Below are 23,212 nucleotides of genomic sequence, written 5' to 3' on the forward strand. Positions count from 1 at the left end.
TTTGGTAATTTAAAATTTTAGTATCAAAACAGGTTCTAAAGACATCTCTGAGGCCATTTTTATGTATTAGGCACAACCTAAATTAAAGAATTAGCAACCTATGATGCATAGATTTAAGTCAAGGGCCAGAGAAAAGGGGTCAGGAGTGGCTTCTTCTTAAATAGAAAAATATACTAAGAAAAGAAAAGAAATGTAGAGGCAATAAACTTTGATACTAACAATCATGAGGAACTGGACAATAAGGGGCCAGTTCTTACAGTATGCTCAGATTGCACTCTGATTGCACTTTATATAGAACATGTGCCAACATTTTGTCTGATTCCAATCCAGTGAATGGAAATTTGGGGAAACTGTTTCCATTCATGTGTAATTGAGGGGCTGGTAATATATAACAATGGAATCTTCTGATGTTGACTTGGGATTGCTGAACTGTTACTCAGTTCATATAAAAAAGGGATAATGGCAGTCTTCTAATTTTTTTTTTTTATCCCTTCCTGAGCTCAAGACAGTCAGAGCCTCTATGAGCTGTTGTGTGGGAGCAGCAGCAAATTGTATTCCTCCATCTGGCTGCCATGTATCTGTGAACACGTGATGTTTCTGTTCGTTTTGTAAACACAGAAGAAACAGTGCTTTTCTGAACTTGACAATAGAGTTTTCATATGCAGAACTGATCAACTTATGACCTTGTGAACTTTGAAAGGTCAAAAGAACCATAAGAAGTCCTAATAGGTCAATAGCAGGGTCCACTAGAGGTAGTAGCAACAGCTGACAACAAAGGAAACACCTGCAAGTCAAAGTAGAAAGAGAGTTACCTGAAGATGGGTGGTGGTGGCTATAGGGATCATCAGTCTTCTCAACAGAAGAAAAATGCATATTAGATTCTAGAAAGGCAACCATATTCAGAGCCCAATGGAAAACTACATCTAAAGGAAGTTCATGATGACTCCACGAGAAGAGGAAAGGACCTTGAAGACCAGGAGTTGGCAAGTACTCCAGGGCCACGCATGTTCTCTGTTGCCTTTGTACTTTTTTTAGGCAACTTTCCCCCAGGAACTTTATGTATGCAAGAGGAGAGTGTGTCCCCTGCTTTGAGGAGGGAATGTCTGTAACAACTGTTTTTACTATAATTTTTAGTAAATATTCTTTCCTAAATGGTAATAGAGTTCTACTGGTTGATTGATAAGGGGTGTGCTAGATGGGGCCTTAAGGAATATAATAGTAGAAATCCCAACCACTCGATCCTAAATGGAGTAGGAGACAGCTTCTCTCTGTTGATCTAACCTGTCATTATGAGTGAGAGTTGGAGGAGTGAGTCCAGCAGGGTGACTACACTGTGATGGATCTGTTTTCAGGTAGTTCAGGTAGGCTATCATAAGAAAGAGTGATTCATCTTTTTCTCTTTGTCTTAGAAAGAGAGAGAAATGAATGGAAGCTGCAGAGAAGGAGATTTAGGCTTGGCAAAGCAAGAGTTGGTGATGGGTGGAGAACCTGAGGCCTTGAAGTCACATGTACTCATCCCTGTTGCCAGCTGTGAAGTTTGGATTCAGTCAAAGGGCCACACTTGAGGATTTAGAGAGCCACATGTGACCTCGAGGCCACAGATTCCCCTCCCACCCATTCCTATCCCTACTAGATTTTCTCTGAGGTCAAGTGAAGCAGCCTTTATTGTCATATATGTGTGCGTATGTGTATGTTATGTATGTATGTATCAATATATGCCAGACACTGTTCTAAGTGCTGGGGATTTAAAGAAAGGTTAAAAAACAATCCCTGCTCTGAAGTTTACTGAGAGAGTTTAGTTTAATGGGGAAGACAACATGGAAACAATTATACATGAACAAGATAGGTACAAGATAACTTGGAGATAATTTACAGAGGAAAGGCACTGGCATTAAGGGAGACTGGGAAAGACTTCTTGCAGAAGATGAGATTTCAGTTGAGACTTGAGGGATGCCAGGGTATCCAGAAAGGTGAGATGGGGAGGGAGAAAGATCCAGGGACATTCAGTGAAAATGCACAGAATTGAGAGATGGTGTATCTAGTGAACAGTGAGGAGATCAGGGACACAACTAGAATCTGTGATTCTGTGAAATATCAAGAAACAGAAGTTGCAGAAAAGGAGCTACAGGTTTAGTCACATATTAGTCTAGATTTTCCTTGAAGTCCCTTGTAATTTTTGGAATTTGTGATTCTGTGATAGAGGAGCAAGAAATGAACACTGCAGAGTGGCAGATTTCAGCTTAATGACTAGAGGCAGAATGGACAATGGAAAGAATACTGACTCTGGAGTTCAAAGGCCTGGGTTTAAAACCTCCTCTGATGCTTACTATCTCTGTGACTTTGAAAGAATCACTTCATGTCCTGGGCCTCAGTTTCCTCACCTGCAAAATGAGAGTGTTGGACTAGATAGTCTCTTTCTTGTTTAGAGCTAGATCTATGATACAATGAAAAACTGTTAAAAAGTGGTAGTGGCTATAGGGATCATCAGTCCTCTCAATAAAGAAAAAAAATTGTATATGTACTTATATACTTGTATATATACTAACATGTAATTGTCTTAGGAGATAGTGTGTTCCTCCACACCAGAAGCCTTCCAGTGGAAACTGAATGACCTTGTCCAGGGATACATAATGATGATTTCTGTGCAGGGTCAAGTTGTACCAGATGATCTCAAGTTTTCTTCCTGCTTTGAGATGCTCCAATATATTATGTGTTTCAATAGAATGTAATTAGCATCTGTTCAATTAGCAAACAATAAATATGCTTAAATCCTTAATAACAATTTAATCATGGTTTCTAGGGCACCATGTTAGTGAGCCTAGCAAACATGTTCTTCACACATGATATGAATGAATGATCATAGATTGTTAGAGTTAGAACTGAAAAAGATCTTGAAATCATCTAACCTCCAGAGGTTAAATGACTCACCAAAATTCACATAGGTTGTCATTGGGTCACTTTTCAGTTGTGTTTGACTGACCCTTTGGAGTTTTCTTGATGAAGATACTGGAATGGTTTGCCATTTCCTTCTCCATTTCATTTTACAGATGAAGGAGCTGAGGCAAAGAGGGTTAAGGGACATGCTCAGGGTCACACAGCTGGTAAACGTCTGAGGTCAGATTCAGACTCAGGAAGATAAGTCTTCTTGATTCCAAGCCCAGTGCTCTATCCACCTAGAAGCTCTTCACCCAGGTGGCACAGCTAGAATTAGATCCCAGACCACTGGACTCCAATCTAGCATTCTTTCCACTCTACCCTTATTAATGTCTAAGTTGAACAATCACAAATTCTAAATTAGTACACTGAGGTAATGTGATTTAGACTATATTTCTTAATTCATCTCAGTTAAATTCAATTTAACAAATATTTATTAACTCCCTGACATGTGCAAAGCACTGCTGTGGGTCTGAAGAATTCAAAGATAAAAACCATACTGTATATGTCCCTCGCATTCTTTACATCCTACTTGGGGAATGGGGTTGCAGGGCACGTGTAGCAATAATTCTGTACAGGATAGGTAGGGTGGGGAGTGACAGAGGTGAGATCCAGGCAAATATGTCCATGTATATTTGAAGAAAGAACAAAGAACACTTTCATGGGGGCTAGGGTTGACCCAGCCCTAGATCTGAGGAAAGAAAGGATCCTAAAAGCAAGAGATGTGGAGAGAAGACATTCTGGGTACGAGGGACACAGATACCCAGAGGTGAGAGATGATTCTTCAAGTTCCAGGAACACAGTCCTAGCTAGCTGGAGTTTACAGGAATTAAATGACAGTAAAAGGAAATTAGGCCATAAAGGTCTAAAGGTACTCAGATTGGGGGGTGGGGGTGGGGGTGGCGGGAAGAATTTCTCATTGACTTTAGGGGAATGAAAACAGAGAAATGAAAGCAGAGGAAAGAAATAATCAGATCTTGCATTAGGAAGAGAAGGTTATTTTGTCATCTGGGTAGAAGAGAAATTGTTCCTTCAAAGGTAGAAATAATATGACATAATTAATGCCATTTAAAAATCATGCTAACTTTGTATTTCACAGAAAATCGCATGGTGATCACTTCCCAGTCCTTGGTAATTCTGAAGCCTTTGATGGAGTGCTCCTTTTGTCTACACGGAGACTAATTAAAAAATTCAGACTTCTATACATGTGCGGTTATCACTAACATTTTCATAGTCAATATTTATTTACAATAGAGATGTCTCAGAGATCTCTTTCCAAGTTAGATATTATTATTTTCCATTTTGCAGATAAATAACCCAGGTGGGAGCCAAGATTATAGAAGGAACTATTTACAAAAGTAGAGTACTGGTTTCAAGGTTTCAGATCATGGCCTCTATAAACCTACATTCTTAGATTCTTCTGCATATTTAAGCATAAACATATACATGCATGTATTCACAATAATTGTTGGTCAAATGCACAGTTCATGCATATCATTTACCCAGGAGCAACTATTTTTATCAAATGCACAATTTACTTAAGAGACTTTTGTGCAGTGTGTTTATCAAAAGATATGCCCTGATATGTAGCTCTTTGCAAAGAAACAGGATTTGAGGCAGCTCGGAGTTTCCTCTTCAAGTAGGTCTAAAACTTTTTTTTTCCTTCTATTCAACTTCCTTCCTTTTTATAACTGCCAGAACTGAGAAGCAAGGGCTGAGAGACAGAGGCACCCCAGAGGGAGACACGATCCACTGCGAGTAAGTTCGAATACTGTGAGGAGATGGGAGACCACAGGGGGTAGAGGGAAGGGTGGGGAATCTCTGTACTTTATTTTTCCTGTGGGAAGGTGAGTATACCTTCCTTTAGAGTTTCTCCTGTGACAAGAAGTGTTGGGGCAGGGGCAGCAGCAGGGATGGTCTTGGCTGTACCAGAAAGGGAAGCCAACGTTGAACTACAGCAAGTAAGTCAGAGATAACCCTGAGGATAAAAAGGAGAGACCAGACACCTGCCACCCACAGCCCAGATTCCTTAGTGATGGGCAAAGGTGGAGGTTCTGTGTGTGTGCCCAGAGAAGGGTGCCCTATTAAGATAAAAGCAGGCTCCAGGCCAAATTTAGGAGTGGTTGGAAAACTATAAGTCAAACCTGATATGGAACATCTCAGTGGATGGTGGGTTGGGGTGGAGAAATGTGGTTTCCTGTTTTTAAGCAGACTTTAAGGGTAGTAAAAAATGGCTCAGTGTTTTCTACCAAATTGAAATTGCTCTCATAAATGTACTTTTTGGTGATTTAAGGAAAAAATCTATAAACTGCAATCTCCATAGAACACAATAGAGTTTAACCATAAAAGAGGATGTGCTGGTAGGACATATTGTTATTTTTTAATCAAGCGTGCTCCTCCTAGTATTTCTAAGACAGAAGAGAAAATGTAATAAAATCCTACAGTGAGCTAGGTAGAAAGATAAACACTGTGCTTGCCATATTTTTATTCCTTTACAGATGAAGTGATTGCAAAAAGATCAAATATGCAAATAAGCAAGAAAATAGCCCCACATACACCCCCATAGACACAAATTGTACTAAATCTCAGGTTTCTGAAAAATTAAAAGTGAGACTAGCTCTTTCTTTGCATGGTAGCATGAGGGATCATTTTGACCTTTTAGAGGGCCATGTTGGTCACATCACAGGGTGACCGATGTCCTAATGTTAGCAGTGAGATTTGGGCAAGTCAATCATCTCTCCGACTCTCAATTTTCTCATCTGTAAAAAGGGGATAATAATGACCCCTACTCTTCCAGGCTATTGCAAAGATCACAGCAATTTCTACCATATTTTTCATTTTTTAAGTGCTTATAGAGTCCCCTCCTTCAATCTCCCATCTTTCAAATATACTCTCTGTTTGTATTTTAATCTTGTCCATAATTAATCTCTAGATTTGGTTAAGGTTGGGTGTTAGACTATTGACTTCTTTTGATAAACTTAATTTTTCCTAAGTTCCCCCCCACACCCCAGGTAACAGTAGGGTGAGGGGCTTATTTCACACTCTACTCCCCACCGTTTAAACTGTTTACAATGAAAGCTTCTAGATTGTAAGTTATTCTCTGTTGTAGCCTAACACTACAGGGATATTCAAAGAAAAAAAGAAGGTTAAGTAGGCACGTGTTAGGAAGAAAAAAGCCGGGGAAATAATGAATTTGTATGCATTTTGTTCACTGTTTTTTCTTAATTTTGCCATAGAATTCCTGCCATGAATACACGTATGATGTAGAAGCAGATTACATTAGTATTGTGTATTAGTTGTAAAACGTGAACTATTTTATGAGTATAGAATTTGATGAGACTAATCTCCACCCTTGATGTGGGATGATGGATGAGTTTTATTCATACTAGTAAGGTCAGAAGTAAACTGCCAGGAATCCCACAGGCTACTCTTATGTTAATACTATGCTGTAGTAGGCAGGGATTTATTGCTAGGCAAGAGGACCGTGGTAGGAAGAATTCATTTACCATTCAAGTTGAGCCTAGGAAAGTGACTCTGTAGGAGAAATATCTTGAGGGATTCTTCCAAAAACTAGGTGACTTGACCAATGTAGCCAGCATGGAGAAAGCGTCTGAGGAAAGGAAAGGCAGGGACAGTAATTACCTAGGAAGGTGTTTTCTGAAGTGGTCACTAGGAAAGTGTTTTTCAATCACATGACTTAGGCAGCTGTTTTGTTGGTGCCAAGTCTTGATAACTGTCACCATGAACTATATTTCTCAGTGCTGGCTGTGCTGCTTCTTCAGAAAACTCTACCATTTCTGAGTTCCACATCCAGAGATGGCAGAGCTAAAAAAATTTGCTTCTTCTAAACACACATAATCATTCAAAGTGTATTGTATTCTTTTCATATTTTTACATTTAATGTATATTATCAGATCTATCTTTCTAAAGAATATCAATAACTATTATGTTATTATCATTACTATTTATCTGGTATTTATCTAGGCAGTTCTTCAATACATGGTTTTTCTTTCCTGTGATTCTTCTAAGGAATCCGCTGATAAGAAGCTTCAGTCAGGAAAAGTCACTTAGAGGCAGTGAGAACAGAACTCTGCTTACAGTAGCCATGCCACTGAGGTTACACTATAAAACCAAAAGATTTTTAGTCTGTGATAAAACATTTCTCCCCTCAGACCTGAATTTCATGGTTCTAGCTTAGCCCTAACCCTTGGGCATTTGTCCTCTTCAAAGGATGGGGAGGAGAGAGCAGTTGGGGAGACTCTACCCTGGGGAGACGGGACTACAGCCAGATGAGAGAATCATGCAGTTGAAATGCTCAGGAGGTATTATAAGGTGATTTAAGAATATAATAGAAAGCCAACATCTCAGGTATCTTAGGAGCAGAACTCAGTAGGCTCTAGACTTGCAGATTCTCAACCATTTTTGTCTCATGGACCGCTTTGTCAGTCTAGTAAAGCCTGCGGACTCTTCCTCAGAATATTTTTAAATTTATAAAATAAAATATATAGGATTGCAAAGGAAGCCAATTATATACAGCAGTCAGAATATTTTAAAAACAAGTTCATGGATCTACAGTTTAAGAACCCCTGCCTAGAACCTCACCAGTCTTTCAGGTATAAGCCATTAGAACAGTTGCTCAAAAGGGGTGCCCTGACACACTTCCCTAGCTGTTCCAGGAAGCTCCTTTCCCCCCTCTGGGACTTCTACATTCCTTAGCTCTTGTCCCCAGATGGAGTTCACTATCTTCTCTCCTCTGTTTGCTCTTTGGAAGGCTGGAGAAGCATGTGTAGGACCAAAGCCTTCTCTACCTCCTTTCCTGTGAGTCCTGAGAAGGTAAAGACTGGGAGGGGTAAGGGGAGGCTAAGGAAAGGCAAAGGAACGTGAAAACCTTGGCAAAGGCCTCATTGCCTGAGGAAGCCTGAGGATAACCACCTTAAATATTCCATGTGCCTTGATATTTCACTGCAAAGAATACCGTGTCATGAGCAAAATGATAATTATTTTTATTATAATTCTATTGAAGAACTCTGCCTTAGAGGCGTGCCCTGTACCCATGCCCCCGGGGCTGAGCACTAATGGTTCCTGTCTTCAGGGTTGGGAAAAATAGGACCGGCAGGATTGAGAGTAAAACGAGCACCTTTGCTTAGACACACAGCCTGGAGTTTACCTCCTAGAATTCTGCATTTTCTACCTGCACTTAAGAGGTAATGAGGTCTCCCCTCCATCATTCCGCCTTCTCCCTAACAGGCCCTCTCTCTAAAACATTCTATATCATTCAATACAATCCAGTAAGCTCAGTGTCTAGGACTCATCTTGGCCTCCACAAGCTACAATATTGTTCATCAGGATTTCCTCCCTTAGCTCTGACTGACATTTCTCAGCATCCACAGCTGACTTCTGGCTTCGATTAAGAAAGAGAACAGCAAATGAAATCTAAAATTAAACTGTTTGTGAAGAAGTTTTTTAAAAAAGAAATGTAATAGTTCTATCCCTACTTTAATGTTTATTCAGATTATAAACAATCCTCATAATTCCCAGAACCCCTTGTCCCTTTCATACTCCTCAAAGAAATGAGTTCTATTTTTGCGAAGGAAATGCTGACACATCCAGAGAGTACATTGAAAATCTTGTGGGAATTAAAACTTAATGCCCATTCAGCCAGCTCCCAAGGTTCATTGAGCCTGTGCCTACACCCCCACCTCCACCCCCACCAGCACCATAACAAAAGAATAACAAGAAAGTGGCAAAGTGAGGTGACAGACTAAAATAGCGGTCATTTTATGCTGAATTAACCATTATGGTATCAGCCTTAACCAAAACAGCCTGGGTGACTAATTCCTTGTCTCAGTCTATTTGGTTTCAAGTGTTTTAAAGTTGTTTAAATGGGTCACCAAATCCAAAAGGAAATGCAGAATTTCATCTAAATCCCCTAGTCACACCACTTGGTTCAGCCTTCTGATTGGGAGGAACCAGCACTTGTATTTTTCTCCTCTGACTTCCTGATGATGCCACAGTGAAAAATATGGAAATGTTCCATATTGTCTGACCAAGATTATTTTGCAATAAAGCCATTATTAACTTATTTACAACTGAACCTACTGGAAGAGAAGAACTGTTCTCCATCATTGTTTTGCTTAAAAATATATATATTTTTTCAAGAAACCAAATAATGGCCTTAGACAGGATATGCTTATTTATATTTTGGTCTGTGCTGGGCCGGACTTGTGGCACAGGTAAACTTAAGTTTATTTGGTCTCTGTGTCTAACCTGAGGGGTATAAGTTAATATCTCAGCACTCTCAATGTTTAGCAGTGTTTTCTTGGGTAAACTGGGTAATTTTTTTTAATTGGCTAAAAGTTGTGTTTATGTATACCAAGGGCATAGGGAAATGGAGACAGTTATCTGGATAATTTCTAAATTGATTCCTTCACGGAAGGCAAAGAGAACTGGTGCCTAAATTTTCCAGATTGAGGGCACGAATTCAACTCTGTCCTCTCTCTAGAAAAATGCCATGCATGGAAGAGTAGGGGAGTTCAATAGGGTGAAAAGAAGAAAATAAGTTTATGCTTCTGATACCTCATTACTCTCTTCCTCTTTTATTTATTTTCACAATCATTTGCATTTGAAATTGGTTACAGAGTGCTAGAGGAAGAGGAGGCAGGAAACAGAGCACTTAGGGGTTGCTGTAATTCTAAGTATAAAGGAACTTGTTCCAAACTACTGAACTCACTTCAGCTTGGCTGCAGAAATTGTGAAGAGAGAAAGCTTTATGAGACTGTGTATGTTCAGTGAAAGCAAGGGGCATCTTGAGAAGCAGTGGGGTGGAGTGGGGAAAGAACCAAAGGTGAAGTCGAGACATGGGTTCTAATCTCAGATTTGAATTTATTAATTATATGACATTTGGCAGATCGCTTTGCTACATATAAAATGGTAATTATCATGACCATTTATTTTATATATATGTTTTATATTTATACACATTGTACATATTGTATAACCCTCAGGTTAGACACAGAGACCAAATAAACTTAAGTTTACCTGTGCCACAAGTTCGGCCCAGCACAGACCAAAATATAAATAAGCATATCCCGTCTAAGGCCATTATTTGATTTCTTGAAAAAATATATATATTTTTAAGCAAACCAATGATAAAAGAACAGTTCTTCTTGTCTAGTAGGTTGAGTTGTAGATAAGTTAATAATGGCTTTATTGCAAAATAATCTTAGTCAGACAATATGGAGCATTTCCATATTTTTCACTGTGGCATCTTCAGGAAGTCAGAGGAGAAAAATACAATGTATACATTGTGTGTATATATATATATATATATATATATATATATACATATATATATATATATATATATATATATATTGTAAATGTGCATTTATATTATTACCAAAAGACTTTTATCTTCATCACATGATTGTGTGAAGATTATATGGGGATAGGCAGGATATATATGTGGGCACACATACATACGTACATCAAAATATCTTGTAAAGAGGAACAGAAATGTAAAGGAATACTGCAATTTGTCTTTAAATCCTCAATAGAGCAAGGCATAATGCCTTGCACATGGGAGTACACTTAAAGAGTATATACCCAATAAATTAATTATATAAATATGTGTATAAAATATATTTATTTCCATATATAAAAATACAAAAATGCCATATATATAAAATTATTTATGAGTATACTTAAACAGTATATGCACATGGACATACATGTGTGTGTTAACATGTATGCATGTACATATATGAGTCAGTGTGGCTTAGTAGATAGAGAGTTGACCTTAAAACTAGAAACAGGTAAGTCCAAATCTCACTTGTGACACATGGTGACATACTGTGTGATCACATGCAAGTCATTTAACCTCTCAATGCTCTAGGCAACTCTCTGAGACTAGACAAATGTTCGGATCTTCATACACCTTCCTCACTAGCAGAGCTTGGCACAAAAGAAATCATAGGCCTATTCATATATCCATATATATGTGTATATATATCCATATATGCACATATATGCATATATATGTACATGTATATATATGTATGTATATGCTCTCCCTCACTCAAAACCAGCCCTCCCTCATTCAAAACAAAGTCAAGTGCAAATCATGTCATCACTTCTCTGATGATACGGTCTTCTTCGGCAACAAAGGACAAGCACAATAACAATATATATCCACATACATTTTTGCTCATTTGCACATATATATGATATACATGTATACACATTTGTTTTGTACATTTACATATGTAATATGAAACATTTAATATAATTCTGGCTGGGATTTTGAGAAAAAGTTGAGATTATTCAAAATGAACCCCTATAGTGACATATGTGATATTTTAATAAGCGTCTATACATATTAAATGATGAACATATGGGCATTTGTATGTATAATTTCACAAATAAATAACTGAATTTCTAAGTATTTAGAATTACAAATATTATATGGTAGAGTTCTGAGGAAAATAATTGATAATTTTAGAGCTGAAAAGGACCTTGGATGATCTCTATTTATTGCTGTTGCTGCTTCTTAATATGAATTGGTACCTCTTTAAGTCTTAAGAGTGATTCCAGGCTAACTGGAGTAACACATGACCTATGAAACTATTGGTTATTTCTATTCTTTTTAGTCTGTTTTCTGTAATTCTTTCTCTTAAAAATTATCAATTCTTTTTTCACACAGCAGACATTTCCTAACAAACATATAAAATAAATCTGCTTGCAAAGAACATTCCATGAAAAGCAGTTAATTTGCAAATTAACAGAAAGGAGAAATATGCCCCTTGATTTTGACAGCGTAATGTTCCAAGATTGGCAGCTGAATTTTGACCGGTTTCATTTTATCTCTCTGTTGAAATTTACATCCTTACAGCATTTAAGCATATTGTCCTTTCTTCAATTTCTCTTATTCTTCTTTATCTCATTTTTCTTTAAATTCTTCATAGTTATCATGCTTTACATCAATACCCTCATTGTATATTTAAGAAACAGACCCAAAGAAGTCAAGGATTGGTATGAAGTCACATAGCTGGGAAATGACAAAGTCAGTACCTGAACTAACTTGTCACTTCAATGAAAAGAATAATCTGAAATGAAATAGATTGAAAATGAGATTCATCCCAATGAAAGAGCTGCTCACATTCTGTATGAGCATTTCCTCTCCTGTGTCAGTTTCTGTGGTCATGCTCGCCTCCCTGCCAAGAATCTTTCATATCGTTAACATCTAAAAATGTTGAAGTGTTGAATATGTTCCTTGGCCCCAGTCTAAGCTGAGTCATGAGTCTAATCAGGGCTTCTAAAGCAGAGTCTTCATTCCTGCCCAACTGTGCCTCATTTTGCTGAAAAAATTCAACCTTGGATCCAGCTGTCAGGGCTTGGGAGAATTTGCTAGGAGGAGATAGAATTTGAAGGACTTGTCCTCCCTTTAACTTTGTAACTTAACTGTTAAACCATATAAGAACACTGACTTGCACAATTTGCACATAACTAAGTGCTTTACAAATATCTGCCAATTTGATTGGAAAATGAAACTTTTACTGGCTTATTCTGTGCTTTCTCTAACCTCTTTATGACTATATTGATTTTTTCCCTTGTCTCGCTCAGCTCTGTACAGGCAGCAGAGAGTTTCAGAGAATCACAGAATCTTAAATTAGATGGGGATCTTGAATAGCATTTAGTCTGTGGATGAGGAAAGTGAGGACCACAGAGGTCAAGTATATTTCCTATGGTGAAACCATCTACTAAATCATCAATGCAGAACTTTGACTCCTGAAAAGCTATGTGGTATAGTGAATAGAGAACTAGCTTTAGAGCCAGGAAGCCTCAAGTTTCAAAGACCATCTCTGACACATAGTGCCTGTGTGACTCTGGTTCATTTCCTTTGACCATTTTTGTATTACATGTCCTTATTAATTCCATCTACATCTTATATATCAGACTTTAGAAGTATTTGATACAAAGATACTTTCCCCAATAAACAGTTTCCATTCTTGTCCAGGATATGTTGATTTTATTCATGCGAAACCTATTTCATTCCATTGGCATGTAATTAAAATGACCTATTTTATCTTTCTTGATCACCTCAGTTCTCTATTTGACTCTCTCCCTTGCCTCCTCACCCGGTACAAATAGCACTTCTAAATCTCAAACAAAAATATTTTGTAGCAAATTTCTTGAATAATGGTTTGGTATGCCCAGACATATAGTTATCTGAAAGAAATTTATGAAATCGAAAGGCATTCCCCAACAGATAGGTAGTCAAAAGATATGCACAAATAGTTCTCAAAGGAAGAATTTCAAACTGTATTTAATAATCATATGAAAGAACGCTTAAAATCACTAATCAGAGAAATTAAAATCAAAATAACTTGAAGGTTTAACTTCACACTGGCATACTGACAAAGATGACAAAAGATGGGATAGTTGATGTTAAGGGATTGTGGGGTGACTGGCATACTAATACAATATTGATGAAGTTGTGAATTACTTTTTTCACAGTCTGGAAAAAGATTTGGAATTATGCAAATAAAAGGGCTAAAAAGTGAACTTTTTGATCCCAAAATTCCATTGCTGGGCTTGTACCCTAGCTATATAAAACAAAGAATCTCTATATTCACTAAAATATTCATTACAATATTTTTTTGTAGTAGCAAAGAATTGAAAACAAAGTACATTCTTTAACTTTGTAGTCATTTTTTAACCATAAGTGTAATGAAATTTTTTATGGTACTGTAAGAAAGAATATGATGAATATAGAAAAGCACAGAAAAATTTACACGAACAGTTGCAAAGTGAAGTAAGCAGAGCCAAGAAAGCAATAAACATGATAAATCCAATAATATGAATGGAACAAAGCATAAAGGCTATTGAAAATGAATGTTGTAAAGTTGCCCAGAACATGACTGACTGACTGCTCATCCTCTTATTCTCTTTTAATTCCTTATAATCCAGCTTCTGACTTTATCATTTCACTGAAACTTCTCTCTCCAAAGTTACCAGTGGCCTCTTAGCTGCCACTTCCAAAGGCCTTTTATCAGTCCTTTCTCCTTGACCTCTTTTCAGCCTTTGACACTGTCAGTCACGCTCTCCTTGATAGTCTTTAGCTTTTCAGGATATCACTCTCTCCTGTTTTTCTTCCTTCCTATCTGATCTTTTCAGATCCTTCTCCAGATCACATCCTCCATATTACATCTCTATAAAGATGATTCTCAGATCTACCCATCCTGTCCCAACCTCTCTGTTGACGTCCAATCTCACATCTCCAACTGATTTTTAGACATCTCATGCTGGATGTCCAGGAGACTTCTTAAACTTATCCAAATCAGATCTCATTCTCTTTTTCCCTAAACCCTCTACCCCTCCTAACTTCTCTGTTACTGTAGAGTGCAACGCCATCTTCCCAGACCTTCAGGCTCACAATCTAGGAGTCATCTTTGACTCCTCCCTTTCTCTCATTCCCTATATTCAATCAGTCGCCAGGGCCTACTGATTGTACCTTAGCATATCTCAAATATACTCCCTTCTGTCCTCTAGCATCTAGTGTAGGCTTCCTCACGACTGGACTATTGTAATACTCTGCTGGTTTACTTGCTTCAAGTTATCTCTTCATTTCAATCCATCCTCCAGTCATCAAAATGATTTTCCTATGCTCACCCCCACCCCACTAAATATAATTCAGTGACTTCCTATTGCCTCCAGGATCAAATACAAAATACTCCAAATACAAAACACTCTTTATAACCTAGCTTCCTCCTCCTCTTTTTTCTTCTTGCATCTTACTTCGCCCCTTTCAAATCCAGAGACACTTTCTTCTTTGCTGTTCCATGAACAAGATACTCCATCTCTCTGCTCCAGGCATTTTCACTGGCAGTTCTACATCACCTAGAATGCTCTGCTTCTTCATCTCAGTCTACTGACATCTCTGGCTTCTTTTAAATCCCAACTAAAATCCTGTCTTTTGCTGGAAGCCCTTCCCAACCCTTCTTAAGTCTAGTGCCTTCCCTTTGTTAATTATTTCCTATTTATCCTGCATTTAGCCTGCTTTGTATATATTTACATGTTTTTTCCCCCTGTTGATTTTAAGTTCCTTGAGATCAGGGACTGTCTTTTGCCTCTTTTTGTATCCCTACTGCTTAACATTAGTATCTAGCACATGGTAGTCACTTAATAAATGTTTATTAACATTATTATTAACATTTATTAACTGACAAAGAAAAGGCATGAGAAAACACCTACTACATTTTTGTAGAGGTGTGTGTGTGTGTGTGTGTGTGTGTGTGTGTGTGTAGAACATTGCATATAATGTCTGAATTTTTTGATGTACTGATAGATTTTGCTGATTTCTTTTTCTTTTCATTTTTAATTTTTCTTAAAAAAGCCTTGTTATATGAGATGGCTTTATGGGAGGAAGAAAAGGAGGTATATAGGGATAAAATTTAGGCAATGGAAAGATAAAAGATATCAGTAAAAACTATTTTAAAACAAAGAATTCTCCACCTAGCAAAAGCCATGAAGTTTACATAATCTTATTCTCTTCTATTTTTTAAGTGACCTTTTATTTTATGATTGTTTAGTCATTTTGAGCTTTATTGTGGTATATTTACACCAAAGTATTGGTCAAAACGTACACGCTGTCAAACTATGTTTTAATTTTTTCAGTAGTTTTTGTTAAATAGAAAGATTCTTTGGTATCTCTTTATGACTTGCTAAATTTCATTTTCTGTGATCTGATTGTTTAAGACCTCTGTTTCTATTAAATTCCAAATGCAAAACTCTTGAACTCTAAATGGTTCTCAAGCAAGGGTTGCCACAGGAATAAGCCACATGCTTCCTTCCTGTACAGGAAACCGACCTGTGTACTGCAATGAGAACTGTTTTCTGAGTTATGAAACATTGACATTTTATTGTCTTTATAATCAAACTGAAAAAGAATTGTTGAGCCAAGATATGGAGGAGGAGGAGGATGCTCTTAAAAATTATTCTGTAAAAAGGTCCTTCCTTCAAGTCTGAGGTTTGGCTTAATTTCCAAGCTATTTCCCTAACTTTGTTTCTGGTTTCTTGGAAACCAAAAGTCATGTAGTGACTCTCAACGATTCAGCTCAACAAATCTCCTATCTATCTCCTTTTATAAATCATCACTGCTTCCACCTAGTCCAAGTTCCTATTTCCCTTGCCATGATCTGACAAATAGAGCCATAGAGTCATAAATAGAGGTATGAAGTCTTTAGAGGCCATGGAGTCCAAATCCTTCATTTTATAGATGAGGAAATGGAGACTGACAGGTTAAGGGACTTGCCCAGCATCACATAGGTAGTAAGTGTCTGAGGTCAGATTCGAACTTGGGCCTTCTTTACTCTAAGTCTACCACTTTTGCCACTGCACCACCGAACTACTGTCCTTAGGTTTGCTTACATAGCTCAGGCTATATAGATATTTAAGTGAGCAATATTTTGCCCCATAGACTATTGTTATTCACTCATTTTTCAGTCATGTCTGACTCTTGGTAACCCCATTCAGGGTTTTCTTGGCAAAGATCCAGGAGTGGTTTGCCATAACCTTCTTCTACACTTTTACATGTGTAGATGAGGAAACTGAGGCAAACAGGGTTAAGTGACTTACCCAAGGGTCACACAGCTAGGAAGTGTCTGAGGCCAGATTTGAACTCAGGAAGATAGACCTAGCACTTTATTCACTGCACCACCTAGCTGCCCACACCCTATAGATTAGTCAATCCTAAACTATCACATCCTTTTCTTCCCCCTAAAAGAACCCCTCCCCCCTCCATGAGTCTCTGCCTGTTGCCTTTAGAATAAAGTTCAAATTATTCCGTTTGGCACTGAACGCTCTTCACAATTTGATTCCAGGTAATCTCTTCAGATTGATTTCACATTACTCCCCATCATACACTCTATATTTGAACCAAATAAGCCTGCTTTCTGTTCTCTGTGGACAGCATCCAGGCTGTTACCCCATGTTTGGAATGTTCTATTTCCTCGCCTCCTCACCTTGGTACTATTAGCTCTCTCTAAGGCTTAATTAACGTCCTTCCTGACCACACCACTTATTGTTCCCTGCTCCCCTCCCCTATGAAGCCATTTTGTATTTATTTCGTATATATTTTCCATTTATTTGTATACACGTTGTTCCTCCCCTCCCCCCCACATAGAATGTAAGCGAGTTGAGGGCAGTGCCAAATAATTTGCATAGGACTTAGTACATATTAAATTCCTGTTGAATTGAACTGAATTCTCTGGTTGAATCAGAGCAGGAACTGTGCTCATAACAGAGCACAGATCCTTCACATCTACTGACCATTTCCTTTGGCTTTTTTCCTGCTCTCTGTGAAGTAGATCACCATGACAGAAAAGGACCCCGAAACACACGTGGAGGAGGATGAAGATGAACTGGATGGCAAGCTTAATTATAAGCCCCCACCTCAGAAGTCTCTAAAGGAGCTGCAGGAGATGGACAAAGATGATGAAAGTCTTGCCAAGTACAAGAAGACTCTGCTAGGGGATGGGCCAGTGGTGGCAGGTACATGGTGGGGAATCATTGGGGGATATGTTGCTATCACTACAAGAAACTGATAAATAGAAGTCCTGAGGGACATACCCATGGAAAAGTGCCCTACACTGAATAATGTGGTATAGGGTTAATAATGCGATCAGTCTTTTTTTAGGTACAAATAACTAGGTGGCATGTAGAGTAGAAAGTATCCTGGAGTTACACTTGGAAATAAAATTTTCTCTCTTTTTCTCCAACCTCTCATCTTCCCTTCTTCTTTCCCTCTTCATTTTTCTCACTCTTTTTCTTTTCTTTCTCTCACTCCGCCAAATCCAGGGAGACCCTCTCCTCATAACCATCACACTCAGCATTCTTGATTGATGAAGTGTTCCTCATAGACTTTTCCACCTACTTCCCATTCCATTCAAACTGTCCTGCCAGCTAGCTGCTCCCTGAACATAACATTCCATCTCTGGCTTCCATGCTTTTGCCCATAGGGTCTTCTATGCCTGGAGTGAACTCCCTCATCTCCCCCTACTAGAATCCTGAACGCCCTTCAAAGTTCAGTATGACTGCCATACAGGGCAGCCATTGGCACCTTCTCCTTGAAATTACTATGCATTACTTTTCTATACTTTGTCATTATTTACTTTTATATATGTATGTTATACCCCATCCACTTGAAGGCAGGGATGATTTCATTTTTATCATTGCTGCTGCCTTCAATATCCAGCATAGTATATAGTAAGTATTTAATGTTTGTTGAATTGAACTGTTTTCACAGAAAAATATTCTGAGGAGGTGAGGAAATAGAGTATTCCAGGCATGGGGTAATAACAGCCTATGCAAAGATGGGAGACTGGATGCTATCCACAGAGAACAGAAAGCAGGTTTATTTGGTTCAAATGGAGAGTGTATGATAGGGAGTTATGGGATATCAGTCTAAAGAAATTGATTGGAATCAAACTGTGAAGGGTGTTCTATGCCAAACAGAATAATTTGAACTTTATTTTAAAGGCAACAAAAATATTCTGTCTTTCTGTGTCTCTTTTGTCTTTCTCCAAGTGTGTCTCTGTCTCCTTCTCTCTCTGTTCCTCTGTCTCTCTACCTCTGTCTCACACACATACACACAGGCACACATCTCCCATCTCTATGCCTTTATCAACTACTTAATATTCTTTTCTGGATTCTACAGATCCAACTGCTCCCAATGTCGTAGTCACTCGACTCACCCTAGTCTGTGACACTGCCCCAGGACCAATCACTATGGATCTTACTGGTAAGTAAATACATTTACTTTCTTCCAATGGACTTGCTGAGAGTCTAGGGAGGTGATTGAGGAAGGTTTTTACACAAGAAGCAAATTATCAGTCTATTTTCTATAGCAAAGAAGCCAGAGAAGTAGCTTTGTGACATACGGAGGTTGTTAGGAATAAGTGAACAACTTATCATCCACAGAATGCATGTTGTCACACCAAACTCAAGAAAGACATCTATGATGGTTTGCTTCTGTCTCTTTAAATAAACTGCTAGGAGCAGCAAAACCGTTTATACATTCATTTTATCATTCCCAGAAAAACGAGAATAGAATTTTTTTCCTGTGAGCAAGGCTGCTGATGGAAAAATGTAGACAATGCAGCACTTACTGGAGCATTCCCTCTGGGAATGTTGTCTTTATTAAGAATAAAAACTTAAGAAAACTTAAGGAAAGCAATGCACTTGAATGAGGTCATATAGCACAGACCTAATCCATCCCATAGGTACCCTGATGGGAGCATCTGATGTGAGAAAACCTGCTGTGATATCTGATATGATGTGAGAAAATGATATCTGATGTGAGAAAACCTGCTGCCTCCCTAGTAACCCACCACTTTTTTAATAATACCCCGAAATCCACTATGCTAGATTCATTCCTTTAACTTTAGACTTCAGGGCTTGGAAAGATGTGAATTCCTTTGTTCTATTGCCTCTAGGATAAGATACAAAATCCTAAACCTAATCCACTGTTATTTCACTTTATTCCTTCTCCCACTCCCCTGCTCTCTCCTCCAGTCAAATTGTCCTAGTAGCTGTTCCTTATAGGGGCCATTCTGATCTCCTACCACCATATCTTTGCACAAGTGGTCCTCCCATGTCTGGAATGTAGTTTCCCTTCACCCCTGTCATATAAAATCCTTAGATGGATTCTTGAAAGTACTCATCGGGCGCCTTTTCCTCTAGAAGGCTGTTCCTGTTTCCCTCGGTTATTACTACTTTCTCCCTCTTGAAATTAATCTTAACATATATTTCATTTACTTATCTGGCTACATGTTGTGTTCCTTCTCCCAGAGACTGCAAGGTCTCTGGGGGAAGGCACTATTTTGTTCTTGGCTTTGTATCTCTACAAACTTAGCACATTTTACTGTGTATTGTTGTTGTTTCAGACTCTTCATGATGTCACTTGTGGTTTCTTGGCAAAGATACTGGAGTGGTTTGCCATTTCCTTCTCCAACTCATTTTACAGATGAGAAAACTGAGGCAAACAGAGTTAAGTGACTTGTGCAGGGTCACATAGCTAGTTAGTGTCTGAGGCTAGATTTGAAAGCTGGTCTTCCTGCCTTTAGGTCTACCTCTATCCACTTAACACCTAGTTGGCCCTGTACCTAGTAGATACTTAATCATTTTTTATTTAAATGAATTGAACTGAACTGAATGGATTAGAGCTAAAAGAACTTTAGAGGTCAAGTCCAAACTTGGAATGAAATTAAGAGTAGTTTCCACTTAAGATTATCAGTCTAAGACTATGAATGAGTTCCAAGGTCTTTTTCTGTGGCTTAAGGTTTCAGTTTCTTTTTTTTTTCTAAAAAGGTGAGGTTGAGAGTATGAGGACATTATACATGCCTAAGGCAGGTATAGGAAAGTTATACAGAGTCAAGAAGAGCAGGGACACAGAAAACAAACTTGGCATACTTCACAGGTTTGCCTGTTGCCAATAGTGAGGCCATATCTTAGCCTCAACTCAGTAGTCTGACTCTTAGAAGACAAACGAACAGACAATTCTAGAATAAACTTGGTGGAGGTGTAGGGGCAGAGCTGGAAAGATTCACACTTTACCATATAAGGACTTTTTGCCAGAGGGAGGAAATAAGAAATTGAGCAGATAGACTTCCTGTTCAACTGAAACCACCGGAGCAAGGCACAAGGCACAATACTGCAAATTCAACTACCCCAAAATGCTGTGTATGTCTCCCAGAAAGAAATTCTCTCTCTTACCTTACTTGGACTGTAACTAACCTCTTCCTGTGTGAAATATTCTAACTGTTATCAGGTGCAGCTTTCACTTCACAAAATAAGGTCAGTCAGGAAGAGCATGAAGCTAAGGAGAAAACATACCTAGAAAGGCATAATACAGCCTACATGGTAGTCTTTATTCACTCAGTCAAATGGACTCATTATGTTTAAAGATATGCGAGGCCAGACACAACAGAGAACAATGAAGAGTTTTCCATTTTTCTGTTTAACTACCAAAAAAAAAAAAAAAAGGAAATAGTATTTTTCTTTTCCTAGCAGGTTTCAACTTGATATTTGAAATTCATAAATCTTCTAGGAAGTCTGTCTTCTTTCCAATTTCTTTTCCTCACACCTGCAAAATCACTGACCATACCAATCCCCTGCTCAAGCTTCAATGGCTCTTTATTGCTTTTAGGATAAACTATAAGCTCCTGAATTTTGAATGACTCCAACCAATCTCTTTGTACTAATTCGCATCACTTCCTTTCACACACTCTACATGCCACTCACGCTGGCCTACTTACCATTACCTATAAATGGTACTCAATCTTCCACCTCCTTGATTTTGCACAGGCAGGCTCAATGCTTGAAACGTTCATTCTCCTCACTTTCTTCTCTTGGAATACCTGACTCACTTTAAGTCTAAGCTGAGGTGCCTATTTGAACCCTTTTCCTGGTTCAAAACACCTTGTTCCTCACAAAAAAACAGTTATCAGTTTTTTCTTTTTTTCTTATTCCAAAACTTTTTGTATCTATTTAGCACATGTGTATCTACTGTATATGTGTGTATATATGTAATACATATATGTGGGTGTATATTGTATATGCATAAATGTTACAGATGCATAATAATATGTGAATCCTGATTACTTACTAGAGAAATAATGTGGTGAGAAGAGTGCCACGAGTGGAGTCAGGAGAGAACTGGCATTGACTTATGCTTCTGATCCTTACTAGCTGTGTGACCATGGGGTCATCACTTACTGCCTCTGAGCCCTGGTTTCCTCATCTCTAAAATGTAGGTAGTAATGGCACCTGTGTCAAGAGGAAACTATTGTGAGATAAAGTCAACGAGTCAAATAAGATGTCAACAAGCATTTATTAAGCACCATTAGTTTATTCTATAAATGGTGCTTAATAAATGCTTGGGAACACAAGGAAAGGCAAAAAACCAGTCCCTGCCTTCAAGGAGCTCATGTTCTAGCTGGGGAGACAAGTGACAATCATCTGTACACAAATAAGATATAACCATAGAGAGATGGAGCTAATATTAAGCAGGCCTGGAGAAGGCTTATTGTAGAAGATGGGATTTTAGCTGAGACTTGAAGGAAAGCAGGGAAACCAAGAGGTGGAGATAAGGAGGGAGAGAATTTTAGGAATGGAGTACTGTCAGTGAAAAAGCATTGAGTTAGGTGATGGAGTGTCTTGGTCAAGAAATGGAAAGATAATACATATATATAAGATATATTGTAAACTTGAAAGCTATATCAGTGATAACTGTATTATTATATATGGATGACATGTTTGTTCTTTTGGGGCCTCTTTTCTTATCTGTAAAAAGAGGTGATGAAAATAGATGATTTCTGAGGTCTTTCCCTTTCTAAATTATGTAACACTATGATCATAAATTGTCTTTTTGAATCTATCTCCATAGGCGATCTTGAAGCTCTCAAGAAAAAAGTCTTTGTGCTAAAGGAAGGAGCTGAATATAGAGTCAAAATTAATTTCAAAGTAAGTAATTTGAGTTGGGGTGTTGGTATTTATGATGTATAAATTATTTAAGGGTCTCTATGTCTTGCTCTGCCCTGCTTCTGTCTGGAGGGTCCTCTCCCACCTCATCTCAGACACTTTTACCTGTAGAACTCAAACCCAACAAGAGTTGTAGAGAGTCAGGTACACTACCAGGAATGTGCAGGAGCCAACTCCAGCTGGCTTATAAGAGTCAACTGTTATATTTTCCTGTGAGCAGTTACACCTCAGAAATTGGCAGATGCTATAAATCAGGACTTGAGTTAATGCTTTCTTGATTGTCTAGATTTAAGAAAATGATGGATGAACTTAAAAGTGTGTTGTGCACCTTTTTCCCTAAAGATTTTGTTATTAAACATTTACTAGCACACCACTAGTCAGTGCACTATTGGCAGAGTTCTGAATTGGTTTGACCACTCTAAAAAACAATTGACAATTAAGATCAAGGGAAAAAAATTACAAAAATGACCCCATCCTTTGATCCATGGGTGCCATTGCCAGGGATATAAATCAAAAGGATAAAAGGTAGACAGAAATCCCATATGCATCAAAATATCTATAACATTTTTTGTAGTAACAAAGAATTGGAAGCAAAATGGGTATTGCCGACTGGACAATGGTTAAACAAATTGTGTTACATGAATGTAATTGGATAGTACTGTGTTTTAAGAAACAATGACTATAAAGAATGCAGAGAAGAATGGACTTACATGAAATGATGCCAGATAATGTAAGCTTA

At 38.1% G+C, this 23,212-nt stretch overlaps 1 protein-coding gene across 2 annotated transcripts in view; it reads left to right on the forward strand.

Annotated features, from left to right (window-relative positions):
- The first annotated feature begins 4,596 nt into the window (after positions 1-4,596).
- The window catches only part of ARHGDIB (Rho GDP dissociation inhibitor beta), a 28,100-nt gene continuing 9,484 nt past the window's right edge, over positions 4,597-23,212 (forward strand). The window contains exons 1-4 of one of the 2 annotated variants that reach the window (XM_072653649.1): positions 4,597-4,692; positions 17,301-17,484; positions 18,650-18,733; positions 22,379-22,455. In XM_072653649.1, the coding sequence (XP_072509750.1) occupies positions 17,307-17,484; positions 18,650-18,733; positions 22,379-22,455 (339 nt within the window). In that variant the 5' untranslated portion in view covers positions 4,597-4,692; positions 17,301-17,306. Of the gene's footprint in view, positions 4,693-17,297; positions 17,485-18,649; positions 18,734-22,378; positions 22,456-23,212 lie in introns of both variants that reach the window. The other variant, XM_072653648.1, reaches the window with a different exon arrangement.

This window comes from Notamacropus eugenii, chromosome 3, assembly GCF_028372415.1.
Source record: "Notamacropus eugenii isolate mMacEug1 chromosome 3, mMacEug1.pri_v2, whole genome shotgun sequence".
Lineage (NCBI taxonomy): Eukaryota > Metazoa > Chordata > Mammalia > Diprotodontia > Macropodidae > Notamacropus > Notamacropus eugenii.